General features: G+C 40.5%; 1 protein-coding gene across 3 annotated transcripts in view; it reads left to right on the forward strand.

The window, feature by feature from the left end:
• LOC136866111 (uncharacterized) overlaps positions 1 to 25,585 on the forward strand; it is a 207,026-nt gene that overhangs the window by 62,030 nt on the left and 119,411 nt on the right. For 2 of the 3 annotated variants that reach the window (XM_067142790.2, XM_068226609.1), the window contains exons 3-4: positions 4,984 to 5,018; positions 14,458 to 22,864. In XM_067142790.2, the coding sequence (XP_066998891.2) occupies positions 4,984 to 5,018; positions 14,458 to 19,087 (4,665 nt within the window). In that variant the 3' untranslated portion in view covers positions 19,088 to 22,864. Of the gene's footprint in view, positions 1 to 4,983; positions 5,019 to 14,457; positions 22,865 to 25,585 lie in introns of those variants that run through there. The other variant, XR_011017909.1, reaches the window with a different exon arrangement.

Consider the following 25,585-nt stretch of genomic DNA (forward strand, 5'->3'; position numbering starts at 1 on the left):
ACTCAAGGCCGGATAAGTGGTTTTAGATTTCGTGTCTGTTTGTCCGGATGTTCCACCATCACGGCGAAACGGCTGAACAGATCTCGACCAAACTTCATATTTAGAGTACATTCATCCAGGGGCAGATTTAATTATAGGCTACATATCAATTAAAAATTGCTGAATGGACTTGGCCTTTTCAATTGTCTCCTTTCTGTAAAATGCGAAGACCGTACGTGAACCTTCCCCTCATTTTGTTATGTACATAATTTCGCTCACTCTTCAAATGACGAAGTTCTTTACTCTTTAGGCTTAAGTAATAACACCGTAAATTATCATCTTATCTAAGAATCCCTGCGCCCAAATTTATCCTCTGTTACCGCTTTCTTCAATCCGTAATGCATATCATCACAATTAAGTGAGGGACATTTCAATTTTATAATACAGACATTCGTTTTTAGCTCCAGGTAGAGCTGCATTTCTCGATTATAATCAAAAAATCCAACTCGATTCTGACTGGCGTTAGGAAAAGGGGCCTGTCATTATAATGAAAACTCCACTTCTCCACTGTGAATGGCAGTAGGCAAGTGAGCCTCCTGTTATAGTAGAAAATCCCGATCTCGATTGTGAACTGCGATAGGAAAAGTGGCCTGTCATTTTCATCCGAACCTCCCAACGCGCGCCTTGAATCGCAAACAACGTACGAGGTCCTCTCAGTGGTGTTTTTCGGATAACGCTAAAAGTCTTGCAATTTAATACAATGTTACTCACTGCGCGCACAGCAATTTACGTAGCGAAGCACGGGTACATTTGCTAGTATAAAATAACAGTTTTTGTATGCACATTGCTCAGAATTTAAAAAGAATGGTATTTATGTATCGGTCATGTCCACAGTAAAGGAAAAGCACTTTTTAATTTTTCGTCATGTCTGTCTGTCTATCCGTTTGTACTTGCATCACGAGCAAATGGCAGAAGAGAATTTAATGGAAATCGGTATATAAAGTCGGGGAATGAGCCACTACAAACTAGGCTATAAATAATTTTATTCACGTTGAGTGAAATGGTAGTTTAGGGGAAGGCCTAAAATTAAATGATCAAATATTAATGTTATTAGTAGTCCTATCGATAAATACTGCGTAACGAAAATTATGGACAATTAAATAACTGATCATTTATGCCTTATATCTTTCTTTTTTTTTTTTTTGCTAGGGGCTTTACGTCGCACCGACACAGATAGGTCTTATGGCGACGATGGGATAGGAAAGGCCTAGGAGTTGGAAGGAAAGCGGCCGTGGCCTTAATTAAGGTACAGCCCCAGCATTTGCCTGGTGTGAAAATGGGAAACCACGGAAAACCATTTTCAGGGCTGCCGATAGTGGGATTCGAACCTACTATCTTCCGGATGCAAGCTCACAGCCGCGCGCCTCTACACGCACGGCCAACTCGCCCGGTTATATCTTTCTACCGTAGCGGCTATTATAATAGAGATATTCATGAATTTGAAATTTCATCGCGAAGTCCATATCAACGCCGAGCCACGAGAGAATAGGTAAACAGAATTTAATGAAAATCGGTATGTAAAAGCGGGGAATGAGGTAGTACAGTTTATTCACACTGTATATGGTAGTTTAGGGGAAGATTTTTAAACACATGTTATTGCTGCTATCGAAAAGTACTACATAACAAGAGCTATAGAGAATACAATTTCCGCTTATTAATGTCTCATTAAATTTTATCATACCGACTATGATAGGGGTGGTGGTGGTGATTATTGTTTTAAGAAGCACAACTAGGCAACCATGCTCTATATAACACTAAAGAAAAACAAGGTTCACAGTGGGCGCGAAAACGAAAGTCTCCCTAGGCCTCCACACGTAATACTTGTCGGTGTAAGAAAAGAGCAAGAGTTGACCAAGAGAGGTAGGATAGGATAGGATAGGATAGGATAGGATAGGATAGGATAGGATAGGATAGGATAGGATAGGATAGATGAAAGTGAGGAGCCTGACATAAGGAAGTGGAAGCAATGCCAGGACACAGCTAAGGGCCCCGTGGTCGCCAACCCACGCTCCCCCAAGTTCGGAGCACCAGAGGGGACCGGTTTAGTCGCGTCTTACGACAAGCAGAGGTTACCGTGGCTGTTATTCTACCGCCCTCACACAGGGGGACGACTGTGATGAAGGAATTCATGAATTTAGATTAATTTAGACTTTGGCTGCGTAGTCCTTATCAACGCCAACATGGAAATATTGTTCAATAGTGTTAACTGGCGATGGTTTTATCGTGATTGTCTTAAGGCGTAAAATCGCGTGGTCATCGGTAGCGAGCCTGCCTCTTACCCGGAGGCCCCGGGTTCGATTCCCGGCCAGGTCAGGGATTTTTATCTGGACCTGAGGGATGGTACGAGGTCCACTCAGCATACGTGATTAGAATTGAGGAGCTATCTGACGGTCAGATAGCGGCCCCGGTCTAGAAAGCCAAGAATAACGGCCGAGAGGATTTGTCATGCTGACCACACGACAGCTCGTAATCTGCAGGCCTTCGGGCTGAGCAGCGGTCGCTTGGTAGGCCAAGGCCCTTCCAGGGCTGTAGTGCCATGGGGGGTCATCGGTCCATATCGACAAGGAAAATTGTAAAGATGATTATAAAAATGAGAAAAAATTGTAAAGAAACGAACGCTTGAAGAATAATACAAGAGGGAGTAATAGAAGAAAGGAGGACTCCCTTTACATTAGATGACCTAATATCACGGAGTTGGAAGAAAACTAAATCTGAAGGCCTACAATACCGAAAGCTCATAAAATTGATCAACAATAACATTACATTGACCGTTGTTTGTTGTGATGTGTATTGTGTCTTCTGCTGCCACTCATCTCCGATAGATGGGATTAGTGCTGCGTACCGGGTATAACATGCTGCCTGAATATTGGGCAGGAAGCAGCTGGGGAGTTAAATAATTATTTTCTTTAGCATGCCATTTCTCTGGTTCATAAATTTTCTGATACTAATGGTATGTAACACACTTGCTCATTATTGTATTCGAGATATTCGATACCTACTTTCAGGCGTTGGTTGGAATGAGCAGGGTGCACACTTAACGGAATAATGGCAGAAGAGTGTTCACGGCTGTCGGCGCCCTGGTCATTCCAGCTTTGGAACTTTGGACTGTTAGATCGGCAGCGTAGTGCTGTTCGTCAAAAGTAAGAAAATGTGCGTATTTTCATTTGATCGAGTATTTCATATGACAACATTGGTTTTAATCGCGACGTTCCTACTGATGTCATTGTAATGACCTATGTTGATTTCAGTTGGGAAAATCACAGAGACAGTCCTGAGGACGTAAAAATGCAGGTGGAAAGTGACTGTCTGCCATTACAATGAAAACTGCCCAAATTGATTATGATTGATAGTAGGCAAGAGGGCCTGCCATTACAATGAAAATTCCCTAACCCGGCCTTCACATGAGAAATGGCATATGGTGACTTCCCCGTCGCGTTTCTGGTGTAACGTTAAGACCTATGCCATTTAATACAATCTTACCCATATCGTGTACACTACTTAACCTAGAATTCTGTATACAATGTAGAATTCCGTAGCGAAGCACTGGTATCTCAGCTAATAATTAATAATTTTATTTAATTTACGTGCAACTAACTAACATTTTAGGTTTGTTGACACGTCGAAGTGCCGGAAGTTTGACCCACAGGAGTTCCTTTACGTGTCGGTAAATCTGCCAACACGAGGCTGATGTATCAGAACACCTAACAATATCTCTGGACTGAGCCAGGATCGAACCTGTCAATTTGGAGTCAGAAGGCCAGCTGCACAAGTAGTTGGGACGTAAAAATAATAACATTTTTTTTTTTTTTTTTTTGCTAGTTGCTTTACGTCGTACCGACACAGATAGGTCGTATGGCGACGTTGGACAGGAAAGGGCTAGGAGTGGGAAGGAAGCGGCCGTGGCCTTAATTAAGGTACAGCCCCAGCATTTGCCTGGTGTGAAAATGGGAAACCACGGAAAACCATTTTCAGGGCTGCCGACAGTGGGATTCGAACCTACTATCTCCCGAATACTGGATACTGGCCGCACTTAAGCGACTGCAGCTATCGAGCTCGGTATTATTATTATGATTATGATTATTATTATTATTATTATTATTATTAAGCCCGCCTGGTAGCTATGATCGTTAAGGCGTTAGAGTATAAACGGTCTGACACCGAGCTTAGCCGGTTCGAGTAACGTTGGTCGAAAATATGTTCACCATCAGAATGTTGGCCGGCAGGGTAAGGGAGGTGGTGGTATACAATTTCTATTGCGTGCCAAACGCCTGGATTAAATTCCTAACCTCTCCGCAGTGCTCATATGGAGTGAGGGCATATGACGCTGTTGATGGTGATTCGTTCGTCGAATGGCGACGTTAAGCCTTCAGCAGAGCTCTGGTCCTCGTCGACAGGAGTAGGCTATGTGCCGGCACCGGATCGTCATTCGTTTCATTTCGTTAACTCTTCTCATGAGGTTGAGGTCAGGAATGGCACCCGGACATAAAAGACCCGCCATGACAGTTTCATCTCACCTCATATCCGACCCCGTAGAGAAAAGGGACAAGGGTTGGACAAACAATTATTATTATTATTATTATTATTATTATTATTATTATTATTATTATTATTAAGACCACGTCGCCGGAGAAGATGACGACCGTAGCCTTAATTAAGATAGGACCCCAGCATTTGACTGGTGTGAAAGTGGTAAATTGGTAAATAACAGACGACTGTCTTCAGGACTGCTGCCAGTTGGGTTTAAAATTGCCATGTTCAGAATGGAGGCTTACACCAACAAATCTGGTACCGTGCAGCTATGTCACTCGGCTTTTACACAATGAAATGAGTGCTCTCTAGATGTATCAACCTGTAGGACATCCACTGCTTATGTTTTCCTCTTACCTGATGATATGTTTTCTATGAGGATTTTTAGCTACTTGTATCTCTTGTTTATTGTTTCAGGGTGAAGACAAGAGCGGCTTTCTTACGTCATTGAAGTAAGTGAGAGCATTTCCTGTTTTTATCAGTACACGGTGTGGGTTTCCTGTAGCAAGTTTCCTATTGATAAGTCTTAGTTTTATCAAGAGTTTTAGTGCAGACTTGCTGCATAGCAAAACAACAACTTCATTAAGTTGCCCTATCCATTCTTTTTAAAAATCCAGATTTTTCTTTCAGGAAATGTTGGCCATTTTATATAAAAAGAGGAAAATTATTTAGAAATACTTAAAAACTGTAAGAGGCCTATAGCTTACCTTAAGGTTATTAACGGTGTTGAAACTGTGTTGGTTACAGGCTTATATTTTCTCACAGCACATACTTTTATCAGAAGACATGCAACAAGTATTTGCAACATTCTTCACGAGTTATGTGTTTAAAATTGTCCTTTACTACAATGATCCCTTCAACTGATCTTGTCAACAAGACAGTGATTCTTCTCTTGTACACTCAACATTCAGTCGCTGCATTGCTGCTTAAAATTTAAAGAAACTGACAAAGGTTATGAAGGTCAGTAAACTGCTCAGCATTATTTCACTTTTCAGACATACAAATTACTTATCAAAAAAAAAAAAAAGTTATATACAGTACATCTAGAATGCTAACATATTTTGTGCATTTAAAAAACTTAAGTCGTCTACGATCGCATATTTGCTTTCCAGTTTCTCAGGGTAAGGGAGTATTTCATCAAAATATATGTCTTAAATAAGTTTAATCCATGAGAAATACCCAAATGAATAAATACCCAACACGCTGAGAATACGGTAAGCGACAAACCCCGCCAAACTGTAAGTTGCCAGTTGGACGAAGCGTCACATTTATGATTTTATTCGGTTGACCCCGAATTGATTCCGAAACGGACGTCTTGATTCGCATTATCTGTAGTGTGAAGGGCCTTTAGATACACAGATGCCGCTCACCGTCGGAAATTCCGATAAGGGCTTGCCAGACAAGGACGTATTTACAGGTAGGGTGTGGGAAATCACACCCCGTCCTAAATTTCCTCAGTCTTTTGGAAAGTTTGATGTAGGCCCATTTGTTAATATTTTACGTTGTAAGGTGAAGTAACTGACTGATCAACGTCCACTGGAATCAAATAATACGGTGCCGAATATAAATAACACAACCTATAATAAACAGCAACTCAGAAATTATTACAAACTTCTGTTAGCAGTCTACAGGAGTTGTACAGGGTACACTTTCGTTGTTGTTTAGAAGATTATATGCAAATAAGAAGCAGCGTTTATCATCCGATTAAAATTGTCATAAATCCTAATAAATCCTAAATAATAATATACTGTAACCGTTCATCACCATGCCATAGACATGTTAGGAGGTCTAGTCAATTATATATGCCGTTTTCCGCGACATTCTGTGACATAAAATGTAGTAATTAGCTGCCTATATGCCGAACCGGGGTGTGATTTGCGATATCCCAGCCCGAAGGGAGCAGTTTTCTGCGCTGAAACGAGAAAAGGATAGCGCATTTCCGCTGGACCTTGAAATCGCGCTCTCTTTTCGTGTAAGCGAGATGGAAGGATGACGCTACGCGTGGAAATGTAGGTTGTCGGAGAGTGGGCTGAGTAAGGTGTGTTAACTCCTGAGAAATAAATGTCCTTTACTAATTCAACACCGCGTTCACTGGTGCCTCTTCACTATACTTTACTTAAAAGAGGAAGAAGAAGAACACCTTCATCTGAAATAATTTTTGGAAATTTATGAGTCAGGTCTCATTCGAACCGATGTATTTAATGCTAATTGTTGATGCATATAAATGCAATACTTGAATAGTGGATCGGTAATGACGCCTGTCATACAGTGGTACGCAGAGTAAAGATGACTGTTGAAATCTGACAACGTGTGGAAAAAAATGGGACATCTTGCGTGATGAACCATGACGCGTGATTTTCTAAAAGGACGCTTTTGAGACAGTGAATGACCCACTGATCGCTTTAGTTTTATATGCGATCAATAGAAAGTAGAGTTCACAAGCTATAATTTGAGTGTTTTCACGTCGCTGAAAGATTCCGATTACCGGACCTTTAAATTCAGCAGGGGCATAATTTACCTCCCCCCTGATCATTTTGTCTGGAGGCTATAAGTAGAGCCAGGACCTAGATACAGTATCTTATTGTCATTTGTGCAGTTGCAGTACTAACACGTTAGGAGTGAACTTGGATATCAGTTTATGAAGTGTTGTGTCATAGAAGAAAACACATCAGTGCGATGTAAAATATCGCGAAATAAGCCGTGTGGTACAAGAAAAAGTACAGTATTTATGAATAGAAGCCTTATCTCACCATTCAATATTTCAAATAAGAACAAAAGTCAGTTGCGGCTCATGATGCAATAACCAGTGAAAGGGTAAACGCGTCAGGTTGTTTAGAGGTAGTGCGACAGCTAATTATATTCAGTAATTATTAATAACCGATCCAAAGCATTTTGCGAGTGAGTGACGTTCAATAAAATTAAATAACTGTTCCTGATAAAATTAGCGTTTGCATACTCCATGGACACTCGTGGTGATAGACTGTGTGATTAATGGGGAAATGAACAGTGATTTCTACAAACTTGCCACTATTTGCATTGATCTATTTAAAGTTTTCAGTGTATCGTGTCAGCAGTAGATCCCTTTTGAAAGTACATAAACAGTGTTTAATAACTGATTTCCCATTTTGCCTGTATGTTCGTGAGTGATCGTCGAACCCGAGATCTGGAGCCTACAAGAATCGCGCCTAAGCGCCTGCAGTCATTTCTACAGGGAGCGTCCAGAGACTCAACTAAGAAGACCACAGTTCGAGACATGGATCGTGGTGGTATGGAGAGGAACCAAGGACTATCAAAGAGAAGACCGCTCATCATGAAGGAGTAAAAACCTAAGATGTACCTCGAGATGACAGCAAACCATACCCATCATTCGATAAGTACATATTTGAATATAGTAAACCACGAGATTTGCGTGCCAGTAGCAATTTTTATTTTGTAAATATTAAAATGTATAATTAATCATTTATAATATAGGGAACACTATATGCGTGTGACTGGGAAAGATTTATTATTTTAGTTAGGATTTTTAAGTGATTTAAGAATAATCATTGATATTTAGCAGCTTATTTGCATGAATTATTATATAGATTCCCTTAAATTCGTAGTGTATGTGAAGCACATATTTGGGAAGAATAACGATTTAGCTAAACTTATAATTTCTTCGTAATGTTATTATCTGGTAAAGATTTTTATAGTAGTCTGAATATAAACTATATGTTTGCTTCAAGGTGATTCAGGTATTATAAATCCCGTATGATAATAGATGATCATTGAAGATGTCCCAAACCGAGGTATATTGCGAATTATATAGATATGCGAGAAGAATTAAATAACCTGTAAGAATGGAGTCTTCACTGTAAATTAATAGAACGGATTTGAGATGCGGTGGTATGATATGGAAGAGTGAAGCTGTAACATGTTATGTTGTTGGAATGATAAAAGATAATGATAATTGTGGCTGTCGTGATATATTGAATTGGGCTGAATATATAGCCAAATAATGAATAATAAGAAGTAATGGCTCTCAAATGAATGCGTACTTGAGAATAAGCCGAGGTGATATATAAAAGAAAGAAAGAGAAAAAGAAAGAAAGAAAGAAAGAAAGAAAGAAAGAAAGAAAGAACGACGATTTCAATATGTTTGTAGCCACAGAGCTGTTCACACAGCTGTTGTCATGATTGACATTTTTATTGCGGGCGGACTTAGGGTCGGAGGAATGCTTGTCGTTTCCAGCAGGTTAATGTTTACTGGCGAGATCCTTTTCATTCACCAGAGCAGTCTCAATTCCATTCTAATGATACGTTATGAGTAGTGCGGATAATTTTCTGATTTTGCGAAGGATATATCCCTTCCCATGTTATGCATTAAATTAGCTCGTGATTGGAGTTTTAAATGTTTTACCTTGGAAGCTGAAGTACCTGAGTTCGACCCATGTTGAAGCGAAGAATTTAACCAGACACTATGGCTTGGTTAAGCCATAATCTTCGAGATGTATTGTGTGATATAAGTTTGATATGTTTTTATGTAATGTGTTTATGTGTTTTATTATTTCCCAAAGTGTCTGTGGTGATGGGTTCGATTCCAGCGTTGGCTGATTTTCTTTGAATTTAATTTGTTAGGTAAACCCAGGATACATGTACGTGTTCAATGTAAATATATAATTGTTGTGGTCAAATGGACCATGTGTTTGATATACGGCGGTGCAATCTCGTGTTTTAAATAAAACGTACTTATACTTTCTACAACCGTGATAATAAACCGAATGATTTGAGGTATGTCGAGGACCAACTACAACTATGAATAAACTACAAGGAAAAGAAAGCATATATATATATAATTTTTGCATTGTCTTGATTGTTTCTTGTTCATGTGTTGTAGTATGGCACCATCTCGTGTGATTTCTCAGTATAAATAAAATGTTTACCAAATAATATTTCAACGAAGATTCTTTTCATTTAATAATATTAGTGTATTCCTCTTACATTATAGAATCCTACTTTCGTTATATTTTATCTAGTGCCTATTTTTATTTTCGAACATTCCATTGGCCGTATGCTATGAGTTCAGCCGGTGACGAAATTAAAGTAGGGAGGACGAGACTTCAAACCTGGTAAGTAATTTCTGGAGGTCCTCATCCAACCATTCCATCTATACATCTGTTTGTGAAACCAAATTATGTAATAGTTGCCCTAAATGATGCAGTATGGGTACAATACGTAATAATAATAATAATATTGTAGGCGAATACCAATCTGGCTTCTGCCCCCATAGATCCTGTGCAGAACAGATACTCAATCTGAACACCATCTTGAAACTACGACACACCAGAAAACGACCTACAATCTGCACCTTCGAGGACTTCCAGAAAGCATACGATTCCATTGTCCGGCAATTCCTCTTCCAAACACTAAGTGAATACGGACTGGACAACAACACTCAAAAAAAAAAAAAAAAATCATACTAACTCTCACCAACACAAGCTCCCAATTAAAATTAATGGGAAATATACCTGAAAATTTTCGGATAAAAACTGGTGTCCGACAAGGAGATGGACTTTCCTCATTACTCTTTAACATAGCCCTGGACAAAATCATGAGAGAATAGGAACAAGCTCTAAAAGTTCAAGGAAATTGACAACCATTAAGTATGACAAGAAAACATGTAAAAATCTCCTGTTTCGCTTTCGCAGATGACCTCGCGATCCTCACAACAAACGAACAACAGGCAGTCAGCCAAATCGAAACCCTCAAGAAATGCTCAGAAAAACTCGGTCTACAAATCTCCTTCTCAAAAACCAAGGCCATGTGCAACCACTGCATCCTCCAGAATTTGAACACGAAATTTGGCACAATCGAAAAAGTAAGTTAATTGAGTTCCGATATCTCGGAGAAATTGTGGTACCAACAGGAAAAGAACAGAAGGCACTCGAGGTCCACATCCAGAAAATGAACGGAGCCCTCAGCCGAACGCAAAATATTTACAACAAAAATGCCTCTCTGTCTTCGACATCAGAACACCGTGATCAAACCTGAAATACTATGCGCGAGTGAAACACTGGATCTCCACAAATCCCCCTGTGGGTGGGAGCGGTAGAATAACACCCACGGTATCCTCTGCCTGTCGTAAGAGGCGACTAAAAGAGGGCCCAGGGTCTCTGAACTTTGGAGCGTGGGTTGGCGACCACGAGGCCCTCAGCGGAGTCCTGGCATTGCTTCCATTTACTTGTGCCAGACTCCTCACTTCCATCTACCCTATCCGACCTCCCTTGGTCAACACTTGTTCTTTACCTACCCCGACAGTATTTGAGCACTAGGGAGTCTTTCATTTTCATGCCCTTCGTGGTCCTTGTCTTTCTTTGGCCGATACCTTCATTTTTCTGAGTATCGGATCCCTTCCATTTTTTCTCTGATTAGTGTTACATAGAGGATGGTTGCCTTGTGGTACTTCCTCTTAAAACAATAATCACCACCACCACCACCACCGATCTCCACAAAAAAACAGTATCCGAAGACATTCTGAAAGAGGAACATAAAATCATCAGAAAAATTCTCTGCCCAAACCTGACTGACGAAGGACACCGACTCCAGTCTCGTACAAAAACCGAGGAGCTCTCAAACGTTGCGGAGGACATCAGAAAAAGACGCCTGAAATTTTACGAATACATCAAACGCCTTCCAGGAAACAGACTGACAAGAATCTTATTAGAGGCAACAGAAAACATCAAAACAAATAGGTGGACATCGGAAATCCGCTAAGACCTGGAAAAATCAGGAATCAAAGTGGCCGACATCACAGACCAAACCCGCTACAGAACGAAAATCAGCTAGAGGGAAGTAGAGTCAGAGAGAAATCACAAGAAGACAGAAGCCAAGTGGACAGAAGAACGAAGAACCACGATGAGAGAAAAATTGAAGGCTGCCTGGCAAAGAAGGAACTGCACAACTTCTAAGTGTGCTTTGTATGATCAGTTTTCTGGTGTATTTCGCATCTAATAATAATAATAATAATAATTGTACCGGAGGTACACCCTCCCCGTGCATTTAAAACTAGCGCCTGGTACATGACCATCTGTAACATGAACCTTGAAACTATTAGTACAAAAGTTTGGACAGTTTTCGACAAATGTCTCTACTATCAACTTATGTTGCACCCTCTGCGGTGAAGATGAACTATTAAAATTTAAGACAAATTTTGTATGTGAAGGTTTCCTAAACTGAATGGTTTATTGATTGCTTTTAATGTTCAAATGTTAATCAACACTTCTATCTCTTCCTGCCAACTTAACATGTCGGCCAATGAGAGAAAAAAATGAAATGGCGTAAGGCTTTTAGTGCCGGGAGTGTCTGAGGACAAGTTCGGCTCGCCAGATGCAGGTCTTTTGATTTGACACCCGTAGGTGACCTGCGCGTCGTGATGAGGATGAAATGACGTTGAAGACAAAACACACACCCAGCCCCCTTGCCAGCGAAATTAACCAATTATGGTTCAATTTTCCGACCCTGCCGGGAATCGAACCCAGAACCCCTGTGGCCAAAGGCCAGCACGCTAACATTTAGCCATGAAGCCGGACGACCAATGAGAAAATATGCGGTACGCTGACACCTTACGAGTCGCTAGGGAGCCACCTCCGTCATCTAACAGTTCTCGGCCACCACCTGGCCGAACCTTCCCTCCTCGCAAGTGTTATGCGTGCGGATCGGCATAACACCTTAGGAATAAGTGTCCCTTGGTAAAACCTAGTGGAACTAGGAACGGAGCAGGGCCCTCCCAAGGTTGTTTAAGTGCGGATCGTTTTCCCACCTAGCCAAAAATTGCACTTCACTTAACAGCACACATTCCTGTTCAACTTCTGGTGCTTCCTCCACTAACTTAGACGATAGGAAGTGACTAGCTACCCTGTCACGGTCTTTTTACTCCAAAGACATCGAGTTGCCTATTATCTTTAGAGATGAGCCTTGCGGCTAGAAATTTCATGTTTGTCATCTTTAACATTTTCGTAGCTTACAAATTCGTCTTTCACCAGAATGAATACTCCCCTCCTGCCATTCCTATCCTATCTCTACGATACACACTCCAGTTCCGTGATAATATTTCTGGATCCCTTATATCATTTCTCAGCTATGATTCATAATCTGAACGTTCTCAAACTTTGTAATGCCTTTATCATTAAAGCCCTCTAGAAGTTTTTCTTGGATTACAAAACTAAAAGTGTGCGGTAATGATGAGTCTGTTTCATTCCCCGAATACCTTCCTTCCCCACTAGTTACCCTTTAGATGTAGATACCCTTCCAGTTTCGCGATGGCCATGAACATATCCCAAGGGTAGATGCTTCATTTTGTGGTCGTTGACGTGCGCTCAAGGTACTTCTCTCATACACAAGTGTATGTTTTCTGTTCGTGGTCAGCTGTAGATATGCACTCTTTTTTGCACACCTCGCCACCAGCAACGTTGTATACTAGGAAATAACTTAATTTCAATAATTTGTGTCTGACTCTATGATACAGTAGTACTACTGTAGATTAATTCGCTGTGTCTTGATACTTTTGAGCCCCTATGTGTTCTGTTTTCTGGCCGTTTAACCACGCATTCAGTCATTCTTTCCACTAGTCCAATAGCTCTCATTTTTAGTAATAGTCTCCCATGATCCATCCTATCAAAACCTACGGATAGGTGAATACTGATACAGTCCATTTGTCTTCCTTAATCTGAAATATCTGCTACACCTTACTGCGGTCCTGCAAGTTGAGCCTCACTAGAATAACCTTTTCTAAACCCGAAATGCTATCTGGCAAATCAGAGAGTAATTTCACAAGCATGTTCAGTTTAATCAGAAAGAACCCCTTCCCAGATTTTATATTCAACAAGTAAACAAGGAAAGCAACTTACGCGATACTTTTACTTGTAGACGTAGCGTACGGTCCCCGTATCAGCCAGCTGTGCTCAGATTTGATCTCAACCTACCCGGTGTTTTGATGCAATTAGAATACCATGTTTTCCAGTAGTGTTAGTCACTTGAAGTAGCAATTGAGACAGCCCTCATTGCTCAAACGAGATGACCACAGAGGAAAAGGAGTACACCTCGTCGATTACGAGATTTTGTCGTATTCTGACAGTGCTATTACTAAAATTTATCAGTTTTAACATTTTTATATGTCTGCCTTCAATGGTTCACAAGTGTAGAATTTTATTATCATCATTTCTACATTATATTGTACACAGATTATTAAACACTTATTAAAATCAAGAAATTTGTGATTCAAGTGCTCATGAAATGTCTATATATATATTAAAGGAAAGATTGTTAATATCTTTAAAACTTCCGAGTGGCTGTGTAGCTTTACTAGAAATGCGATATTCTTGGTAAATTATTAGCAATAAACTTGAAAAGAATGTTTACCGGCTTATATTATTACGTGCTAATTTTAATACAAACAGAGGTAGTGTACGTTAGTATTAACACATAGTACCTAATTCATATATGTCACTGACTATTCCGGACTGATAAAGCAAAATATTGTGTCAGGAAACTTGGATGGAAGTTCATATTTTAATGCAGTGTTGCAATTCAAAATATTCCTAGGAGATTACATTGCACTTATTCAGGAATAATTCTAGGAGTTTATATTACCTCCTTAAGGTCCACAAGTACAAGTTTATAGTAGTTTACATAGTAATCTCATAGGAGTCTGCAAGATTTGTAGGCAATGACCAATTACGCTCGTTTTGCATTAACTTATGTCATAATCTTTTTTTCTCACTATGTGTACAGACATGTACCATGCCATTACGTTAATCTAAACAAAATATTAATCTATTATCATTGTGATGATCAATGTCGTCATTATTATGATTATTAGTATTGATATTATGAAAATATATTTCTATATTTCAGGGAGTATCAACGGAGACCGGGCGCTGCTGATCAGAAAGGAACGAACTTCGAAATAAGAATGAGTGCTCTGATATATCTGCGCGCTCTTCGAACTTCGAAACACTTTCGACTCGCAGTGAACGACGCAGCCGCCGGTGACTTCGATGATATTGTCTTCAGTACAATGGTCGAGAACAACGAGAAGAGGCTCTTCATCCAACTGAAGCATCGAACGGGAGTCATAAGCAAAAATCTGTTATCGTCAGCTACTGGGAAATTAAGCTTGAACAAGTATTTTAGGTCGGTTCAAGCGGATATCCTTTCGGGTAATTTCAGGAATGTCCTTTTTGTACTTTATACCAATGCTGCCGTAAATGCATGCACCAGTGTAACCCCAGGGTTAATAGACACTGATACCATAGATTTGATAAGCACGGGAGGAAATTTTGGGAATGTGTTAAAGGTTGACATCGAAGATGATCCATGTGCTGCATTCCGAGAAGAGCCTGGAGCATCTGAATTCATTAAAAGATTTTTCATATTCTGTAATCAAGCTAGTGTAGATTTTCTTGACGAGCTCATCAGACAAGAATTCTTTAGATTTGCCAATGGAAGTATTTCTAATTATAAGACGTTACACAGTGCATTTCTTAATAAAATTGAAATTTGGTGGGCCAAGTCTGGTAGTACACCGTACCTATGCGAGAACTGGAAAGAGTGGGAGGAAATAAAGATGAACATTAAAGAGGAAATGTTATTATTTTCTGAAATGAAATTTCGAGATGATGTACTCTTGAAATTTGTTAAGGAGGTAATCGACTCCAAAAGTCGGCTAGTGCATGTCATATACAGCAACTCCGATGCATCGTTTAGATGTGTGAAGACATTGCAGGCATTCTCCTATCTTGGTGGTTCTCCATTTGTATTCATGAATGCTATCGAGCCTAAGGGCAGCCATGAGTTATGGATATCTGGGTGGGCAGACTACCTTGTGATTGACTTACCAGATAACGCGTGTATTTCTGTGGTAACAGAGGCACTGAGGAACAGTGCCGCGAAGAAAATCATTGTGGTTACTGATAGTGCAAACATTTCATCCCTCGACAATGAAGTACCTGAACGTTATTATGAGATGAGAGATTCAATCAGCTTTCTTCAACTGGACCATATTTCTCAGACCACTTTGCTTCAACGAAAAGTACACTTCCAAGGGACAAGTGTAAAAATACACGATCTGGGAGCCAAAAATTTACATGATGAGAACTGGCTAGCATCACTAATAAGCTGCAAAGAAATTAGTTCACCACCCACAAGTGGAAACGACTTTTACATACCACGAAGAATGTCAAGAAATATTTTAATTAAAGAGGAGGTTCTTTCAGACGAAAAAATGAACGGTGTTTTTTACGTAGCAGACGTGACTGTTAATCAGCTTAATAATCTGGTAAACTCCTCTCAATCCAATAGTAACACTGGTAATTCAAACAACAAAAAGAAGTTCATGGCAATTAGTCATAGCGAAGTCCCGAGCATTGTTACCAATTTAGAAAGCCAAGAGAGATCAAAGTCGGATCCTCCTGTGCACATTCTACAGATGAAAGACGACTCATTATACTGGTTATGGTCACTGGGTGACTGCGAACAACTGTCTAAATATATAGAAGCCGAGACCAGAGACATTTCTGACGTAACAAAACTCATCATCAAATGTAAGACTTGTACTCCTGGAGAGGAAGAGCTCATTGATGCTGAACTAAAGACTGTTGTCGTTACAGGGGAGCCTGGAATCGGAAAATCTGGTCTTCTTTCACAAGTGGCAATCAGACTGAAGAAACTATATCCGACGTTCTGGGTAATAGTTGTTAAACTCAGTGAATTTTCGAGTTACTTGCACGAAACGACCTCTCTTGGTAAAGTTAAATCAAGTGATTTATTTAACATATTATTCAAAGCGGCACGAGTTGAGGGATCTGTTCTCGGAGAGGGTCTGCTGAAGAATGCAGTTGAGATAACGGGAAGAGCATTCATTCTGTGTGATGCATTCGATGAAATTAGCCCTTGGTACACCGAGACTGTTATTTCTATCCTCCAGTTAATTCAGCAGTCAAAGGTTTGTACGCTCTTTGTGACATCTCGGCGGATTATAGAAGAAAAATTAGAAACTGCGCTACAAACAAGGGTTTTTGTCCTTCAACCCCTCACTGAGTTTGAAGTTACAAAGTTCTTTGATAAATTTTGGGGAGAAGCTCGTGCTCTAAAAGTGCTAAGAGCATTTAATAGCACATTAAATTTTGATAACGGACTACCGGTAAGTAGCTACCCCTTGCACATGAAAATGATTCTTGAAACTTACAACGAAGTAGTATTATCAAACAAATTTTCCGAGCTACCTAAAGTACTCAATATAAATTATCTATTAGAAAGATTTATTGAAAATAAATTAAAGATATTCTACGGTGAAAAATCAAAAATTGAAGGAGTCGGTTCAGATATTTTAATGGAAACACACAGGAAAGCTTTCATGGAACTTCATATGTACTGTTCGTTGAGAGTACTGAACATATGTGAAGAACTGCCTTCAGAAATGAAGAGGGAGGTGACGCGCAAAATTGAAGATTACTTGAAATTTATCGAAAATGGCAAAGAGAAAACAGGTATTATAGACGGTATTGCTTTTGGCAATCCCCTGTTTATTCACCAAATCTTTGCAGAGTTCTTCGCAGGTTTATGGCTAGCAGAACACAGACATGAAGCTCAGACGTTCATACAGAAAACATACTTCACTTCCTGGTATAAAACAGTCTATGATGTTTTCAACCGTATATTAGCAAAGGAATGTCCTACTCACCTTGCAGTACTGAACAAGGATGTGATGGAACTAGGGAATACAGTTAATATGCTCAGTAGAGATGCGGCAGGTAGGACGCCACTTCATCTCGGTGTCCAAGGGAACGGTGCGCGAGATCTCCAAATAGTGAAACTCTTGTTAGATCGAGCAGCGGATGTAGAGTGTTGCGACAGCCTGCTCGAAATGTCACCTTTGTATTACGCTGTCAAGGTGGAATCTTGGGATGTTGTTATTCTCTTATTGCAGCGAGGAGCGCAGGTAAAAGAGAATATTCTAAAAATGAAATCAGTGAAGTCCTTCATCTCGAAGCTATCAAACAAACGCCTTTCCTTCCGTGGTTACATTTCTTCTGGATTTGAGGTTAACTGGCCAGTGTTTGAGGGACATGAGACGATATTACACGTAGCAGCTCGTTATGGAAATGAGAAATGTGTGAAAATTCTAAAGAAATATGGAGCTGATATTAACGTGAAAAACCTCAAAGGATCCACCCCTCTACACGGGGCAGTTGATGGGGAAAATGCAGCCATTGTACTGTATTTACTCAAATGTGGAGCCAATCCCTCCGCGTCTGATTCAAATGGAATCACACCACTTCATAAGGCGGTTAAAAATCGCAGTCTAAAAGTTTTAAAACTATTACTGAAATATGGAGCACTCACTACGGCGATTGACAACTTAGGAGACACACCACTACACAAGGTTGCCATCCTCGGAAATCCTGATGCTGTGAAGCCACTGATATGTTATGGATCACCTATTTCAGCCTTAAACAAGGATGGCAACACTGCGCTACACGAGGCAGTACTTAGTGGGCGAACAGAAACTGTGAAAATGTTTCTCAAAAACAGAATCCCCGTCGATATTCTTGGTTCACGCGAGCATACTCCTCTACATAAAGCTGCATCCTATGGCACCCCAGAAATATCGAAAGTTCTGTTGGACCATGGAGCGTCTGTAATGTGTAGGAACGTCTATAAAAACACTCCTCTGTACCTGGCTGTGAAATGGTACCAACGGCGGATTGTGATAATGCTATTGGATAAAGGAGCTGATATTGATACCGTGAACGAACATGGAAATACTGCACTCCATAAAACTGTTCGGCAACAAAATGTAAGCTTGATGAAGTTGCTCCTAGATCGTGGAGCTTCTGTTAACGTAAGAAATGACTTTGGTAATTCTCCTCTCCATATAGCGGTCTTCTGGAAGAATATCGCTGCCGTTAAGTTGTTGTTGCCAGCCAGAGCAGAAGTAAATTCTGTTAACGGCGATGGAGATACCCCACTACACCTAGCTGTCAGATGGCAGCGAACAATGTTTCAGGACAGTATTCTAGGAACGTGGTATAGAGACGAAAGCAGATATCGGCATGGACCAGACCCAGATGTATGGCGACAATCACTTCTATTGCATGACCTGCTGTCATACGGAGCATCCACGTCTTCGAAAAATAAATCTGGAAACACTCCACTACATGAGGCTGCAAAATGGCAACATGAAGACACTGTAGCTACTTTGCTTAGAATTGGAGCATCTGTGAACGACAAGAATAATTGTGGCAGTACGCCTCTTCATGTAGCTGCAGGATGCAATAACTTTAAAGTTGCTCAGCTTCTTATTGAAGCAAGAGCTGACATTAATGCTGTAAATTTGGAAGGTGACACGGCGCTAGATATAGCCGATCGATGGGATAGAACTGCAGTACAAAAACTACTTTTGGAACATGGGGCAGACACTAGTAGGACGAACTTCCGCTCCCCACTAACTTTTGAAGAGAATTTACAGACAGTAAAACTTTAAGCGTACAGGAGATCTGATTGTAATGGCATCCATTACGTCGGAAAAAGTCTTGTCGTAATAAACAAATGCTCTCAGCTTTTCGTTCTTTCCTAACCTCCTCCCAAATTGCTTAAACTGTATCATGCCCATGTTTACGATCGAATGTCCTTTATAACGGCTAATGTATGTGGAAACATGCACTTTATTCGTATGAATTTCTGTGATGGTTGGTAGTGTGTTGTGTTCAGGCAAGAGGAATTAACCGGTTACAGCTAAAATCCCTCAACCAGCGGGACATCAAACCCAATAACTAAACTGAACGCAACTGTGTTGACCATTCATCCAAGAAGCTCAATGCGCAACGCTCATACTGTATAACGTGCTGTCATACGTCGTTTTCGTCTTCCCTCTACTGTTTGCTAATGGACTGACATTAATGTTGTCTGTCAAGTGACCTCAAGTTCGCCACTAAAGATCTTCTTTTTAACGTGCCAGAGACAATGTCATTGAGTGCCGATACGAGAGGAATTTTGGCCGCTTATCAAAAACAGAAGACTCCGTGGCTCAGACGGTAGCGCGTCAGACTCTCACCGCTGGATACCGTGGTTCAAATCCCGGTCACTCCATGTGACATTTGTGCTGGACAAAGCGGAGGCGGGACAGGTTCTTCTCCGGGTACCCCGGTTTTCCCTATCATGTTTCATTCCAGCAACACTCCCCATTCATATTTCATAGCATCTATCAGTCATTAATAAATCACTTTGGGAGTGACGACCCCATCGTACTAATAGCCTATATCTGCTTCATTCATTACATCCCTGACCCGGTCAATGACTGGAAAACAGGTTGTAGGTTTCCATAAAAAATATACAACCCTAGCTGGGAACTAAACCACTGAACTTGTGCTGAAGTTCAGTCTTTCCTAGCCTCATCCCAAATTACTTAAAGTGTATTATGCCCATGTTTACGATCGAATGTCCTTTATAACAACTAATGTATGTGGAAACATGCACTCAATTCGCATGAATTTCTGTGATGGTTGGTAGTGTATTGTGTTCAGGTGCGTATTAAGATGAAAGGAATTATCGCCAACAAATTGCTCATTTCTTAACGACAGTGAAATATGATATTTTTAAGGAAATAATATTTTAAATCGACGTGTCTAAACATTAATAGGACTACTGATCCAACGAGGGACACGCTATTGGAACCCTTAAGCTTAATAAATGCAGCTTCCTTGCCAATACGATATATCCCGGTCATGAATATGAATCATTTTTCTGGAATTATGTTCTTTAACAATGTAAGGATATTTCGGGCAAAATAACGATCCCATGATGCACTGATGTGGAAGCAATATTGTCATATGTCTGCTACAGCTCCCTTCTCTTCGACAGGCAGTTAGCGGATTAGCACGAAGTGATTCACCAGTCAGCAGCTGGCATTTACCCCTCTGTGCTTCTAGCTATGACGATAAAATATGAGAAACATCATTCTCCTGTATAAAGAAAAGATAGTTTTCCTCTGCTGCTGCCAGATACTTATAAGTGATATTGGCCCATGAGAAGAAAGAACTGTCGATACTTGAGCAGAGTCAGAAGTTGTCAGAATCAACATTATCACCAACAAAAGTGTTCATTATTTCTGAACAACAGTGAAATGTGAAATTTTTTAAGAAATAATTCTAATGTTTTTGTTGTAATTCCACGTGTTCAAAGATTAATAGGCCTAAGGTTATTTCTTAATTTTTTCAGTGAATTGAAAATCCATAAGGATTCTCTTTGCGATACTTTGCTTTGTGTGTTACGAACCGGTTGCCAGTAATGAATAAGCTTGAAAAGTAAACAGTGAGAAAAACTAATCGATATGTTATTGCTTGCGCAGTGTTTCACCTAACAATGTGACCTGAAATAATTCTAAGATGGAACAAGAACTAATTTCATACTATTGTTTCCACAAAGGGAACTCTCAAATTGAGAGGATAAACATACTTAAGTAAACTAAGAAAATGCTATTTTCATCACAAAGACTTTTATAATACAAGGTGCATACTTTCCTTGCTGAATTACAAACTAGGCGAAAAACTATGCATAACAGAATTTCTTTCAGGTTCCTATACAATGTTCTTCTGGAGATATTACGATGTAAGTATCTATAGACTGCATCACTTGTGTGACGTACATGAACGCATCAAAACAACTGAAGTCGGTTTCGTATCATTAACTGAAAATAAATGACGTATTATAGCTTTTCTTTTCAACAAATAAGATGTACTGTATACACAGAATGACCCAAAACTCCGTTAACATTTGACGGGGCAGTACTTCACGGAATATTGGGGGTAGAGGGGTTATTTATTTATTTATTTATGTATTTATTTATTTATTTATTTATTTATTTATTTATTTATTTATTTATTTATTTATTTATTTATTTATTTATTTATTTATTTATTTATTTATTTATTTATTTATTTATTTATTTATTTATGTCAGAAGAACAAAATATGACACATGAAAACATTTTAAAAAGAAGCATGAAATGAACATAAGTACACAAATATGTCATCAAGTGACTTCAAACAGTTCCCGCCCAAAACTTAGGCACTTCGGAAGCACTTGAATTAGCTTGAGTCAAATCACTCATTGTACATCTGGATGGGCACAACGCACAATATAAGAGATGTTGTGTTGTTTGAAATTCGTCACAGTTACATAGAATTGTCTAGGTCGGAAAATGCCACTTATATAAGTTGTCCGTTGTTCTTACAACTTCAGCTCGTAGTCAGTCCAGGGACTTCCAGATTGGGCACACTGTGCGGCCAGGAGGTAGAGATTCCTTCGGTTCCATCCATTCAGACAAATTACTAGTTCGCTCATTCCAAATGGCAGGTTGATATCCGGAGAGTGGGTTTGTGGTCATAGTAGATGGTTTTCTCCTTTCGTTGTTGGCTGCCACTTCTCTTCTGATATCAGATGGAGCAATCCCAGCCAGATAGTTCACTTTATTGATGGGAGCTGGCCTAAAACAAACTGAAATAATCCTGCGACTCTCGTTTAAGATGACATCAACCTGTTTTGCATGGGCTGACTTATACCACACAGGACAGGCATATTCTCCTGGTGAATAGCATAAGCCCAGAAATGTTGTTCTTAACATTTGGGGATGGGTGCCCCAGTTAGTTCCTGCCAGTTTACGGAAGAGGCAGTTCCTCGAAGAGATCTTCTGCTTTAGCTTAAGGCACTGCTCTTTGTATGTAAGTGAACGGTTCAAGATGACCCCTAGATATCTAGGAGTGAGGCAGTGAACCAATAACGTACATTTCCAGAATACTTCAAGTTTCCGAGGTAATAATTAACACATATCATTTGCATGGCATGGGGTTTTATTGACACCAAAATAAAGTTCACAAAATGACCAAGAGATGGCGCTGGACAGCAACACGAAGGATACAAATGGCCACACATGCTTGACAGGAGCTGTCGTGAGAGAGGGCGTTAGATGCGCCTGTAATCGGAGCATGTAGACGTTACCAGAAAAGGCACTGTTTGTGAAGCTTTATGTACTTTATTTTGGTGACAATAAAACCCCATGTCATGCCAATTATGTGTGTCAATTATTAACTCTCTGTCTTCAATATTCCGTGAAGTATTGCCTTGTCAAATGTTAACTGACTTTTGGGCCACCCTGTACAACGCCTTCCAATGTGAAACACTTAAATGCGACAAAAATCAATATGTTTTCACGCAAATTGTATGGAAGGTACTGTTGTGTAAATTGATAGAACAATAAATACCATGTATATAACAAAATACAAATCGTATCGAAATGTTCATTCAGCAACTGATTCAACCTTTGAAGACTGTAGAGCGCAATTACTATCTGTTGGCACAAAACCTTAGTTACGCACTAATTGAGTTTTATATGCAGACGAGTTCCATGTGCTGCAGCATGAGTGAGAGGGGAGGAACGTTCACTTCGCTAGTTGCTACCTAAGAGTTCACATCGGCTCCTGCCGGCTACGTTACTGTGGCTATGGTCGTAATACTGAAAGATGCGTTCTGACAGTTCTTAGAGGGAGGTCCGTTTACTGCCTGCCTGGGTGGGTGGGGAGAAGGGACTAGGGGTTATGATTGCCATGGAAACGTGGGTGGGCCCACTGCGGTTGCCATGGAGATAAGCCTGCTGGCCGGCTCGTGTTGCTTGGAGTTGTCAGATCTCTCACTTCTGAGCGATCTGAACGAACGAACAAGTGTTCCGGAAGCGAGGGGAATGAGAAAGGAATGCAGGAATGTGGCAACACCGTGCAGTGGCATGTGCAATGCTCCTCCCTCTACCCCTGTCAGAATACTTCTTTCAATATTACGGGTATCTAGTTGTACTTCCTCTCAAAACAATAATCATCACCACCACCACCACTCGGCTTCATTTCGCTCTCACCAGCAAAGCAATACTTACCCCTCCTCTCCTTCTCATACAAGCTTGGGGCTTTGCGCAGGTTTGTGCCATCAGATAATACTCGCACTCTACGATTAGCACAAACTTTTAATGTGTTCATATATTATTTTCCAGAAGAATAATCTCTCGGCTCCGGAGCATCGCTTAAGGGTATGTTCAAAATGATCGTCTTTAACTTTATTTTCTTGCGGAGACGTTCAACAAGAAGGTGTTGCACAGATCGTAGTGTCTCTCCCAGATATTGCTACAGACACCGAAGGAGTACCCTCTTACATAATATATTGTACGGTTGTTGGGGCTTCGTGATATATTTTGTCTTTCAATTAGTCTCAGAGGAACAAGTCTAAAAGTCTAATTAAATCGTCTTGTGGCGACGGTGGGATAGCAAAGGGCTAGGAGAGGGAAGGAAGCGGCCGTTGCCTTACTTAAGGTACAGCCCCAGCATTTTCCTGGTGTGAAAATGGGGAAACCACGGAACAAGCATCTTCAGGGCTGGCGAGAGTTGTATTCGAACCCACTATCTCCCGAATGCAAGCTGACAGCTACCAGTTGCCAGGGAATGTGCTGGTCGTCTCACATATCCACCTCGTCCTATCTAACGATTTGGAAATTCGTCATCAGTACCTCTCTAATACGTGCAGTATGGATGGGACAACTATCATACTCTTGACGCAACCAATGAACGTTTTCTACGGACTAGTAGCGCGTGCTCCTTAAATTTCCATTTCCATGATTCTTGAACGCAGTCTCAACCGTAGAGAAAATATTCCTAACGAAAGAGTTACTGTACTGTTGGGAGATCAGAAGAACGCACATGCCCTTTGAGGCACGGGGCGAAGGGGTTTACACCAGCAGAGCCAGTGACGCTAAGGTTACCATAGCAACTCGGCTACTATCCAGGCGACGTTATATTATCTTCTACTGGCAGCTCTTTGCTCTTGTCAGTTGTAATTCAGCAAACTGCAAAGTGTGAGTCAATGTTTTCGTGTAGCAGATACGAGCAGATAAGAGCCGATCTGTCTGGGCAGAACAGAAAGTTCGTGCTTGCAGGCCACATTCCTTATTCTTGCATTCTGCTAATCTCTTCACAGTACTGTAACTGCTGAAATGCAAAGTGACAGAATGTAATATGAGCGTCACAATCATATCCATGTAGCTCTTGGTGCAGTGACAAGTGGTATGGATGACGGAAAAATGTGGCTAGTGCTTACTCCCGAACCACGCGCAGTCTTTCGTCGACTGTTCGCTACAGTAGCCAGAACACCGACTTCGTTTCCTTCATTAGATACTGTTGTACGTCGATACCTTTGCTCGTTCCAGTTTCCTGTCACTGCAAGACCAGTACAGATATACACGATTGTATCCCTCTCCCTCGGATCATTGAGGCTACTCAAATGGAGCTTTTCAGACATTTATTTTACAACTACAGATCTATAAAGCCAACGTTTAAACAGTAATAAATATAAAACTACTACTCCTATACACCTGTAAGTTTTACGAGGAATGCATGCAACTCTGTGACAAAGGAAAAAAGTCACTAAACAACAATGGGCAGATTAATTCCGAAAGATTAAAATCATTTGTAAAATGTATAGCGGGCGATTTGAACAACCGGAGATACGTAACTCATAGTTCAAATATAACAGTTTTGTTTTTATTTCTAAGCGCCAATGGCCACTCGTGGCTGTAAAGTATGGTGAAGAGCTATAAGTTCTGCACACACCAACACGGGACGTGGCAAGCGGGAGCGGGAGCGAAACCTACAATCCCGCGGTCGCTGTGAATTTCGTCTTTCTGCTCACACCAACGCAAGACGCGGGAAACGGGAGCGGGAGCCCAACTTACAATCCCGCGGTCGCTACGAAGTTCGTCCAATACATTACGTCCTTCATGGCTATCTGTTTGAGGAAGTTCGTGATGGTTTCCTCGCGTTCTGTTGCTTCTAGGAGTGAATGTAGCAGGCGGTGCCGATACATTGTCTTGAAACATTCTAAAACGGCCTGATCCATAGGTTGTATCAAACTTGTTACGTTAGGGGAACAAATAAAGCACGAATTCCAT

The sequence above is a fragment of the Anabrus simplex genome, chromosome 3 (assembly GCF_040414725.1).
Source record: "Anabrus simplex isolate iqAnaSimp1 chromosome 3, ASM4041472v1, whole genome shotgun sequence".
NCBI lineage: Eukaryota > Metazoa > Arthropoda > Insecta > Orthoptera > Tettigoniidae > Anabrus > Anabrus simplex.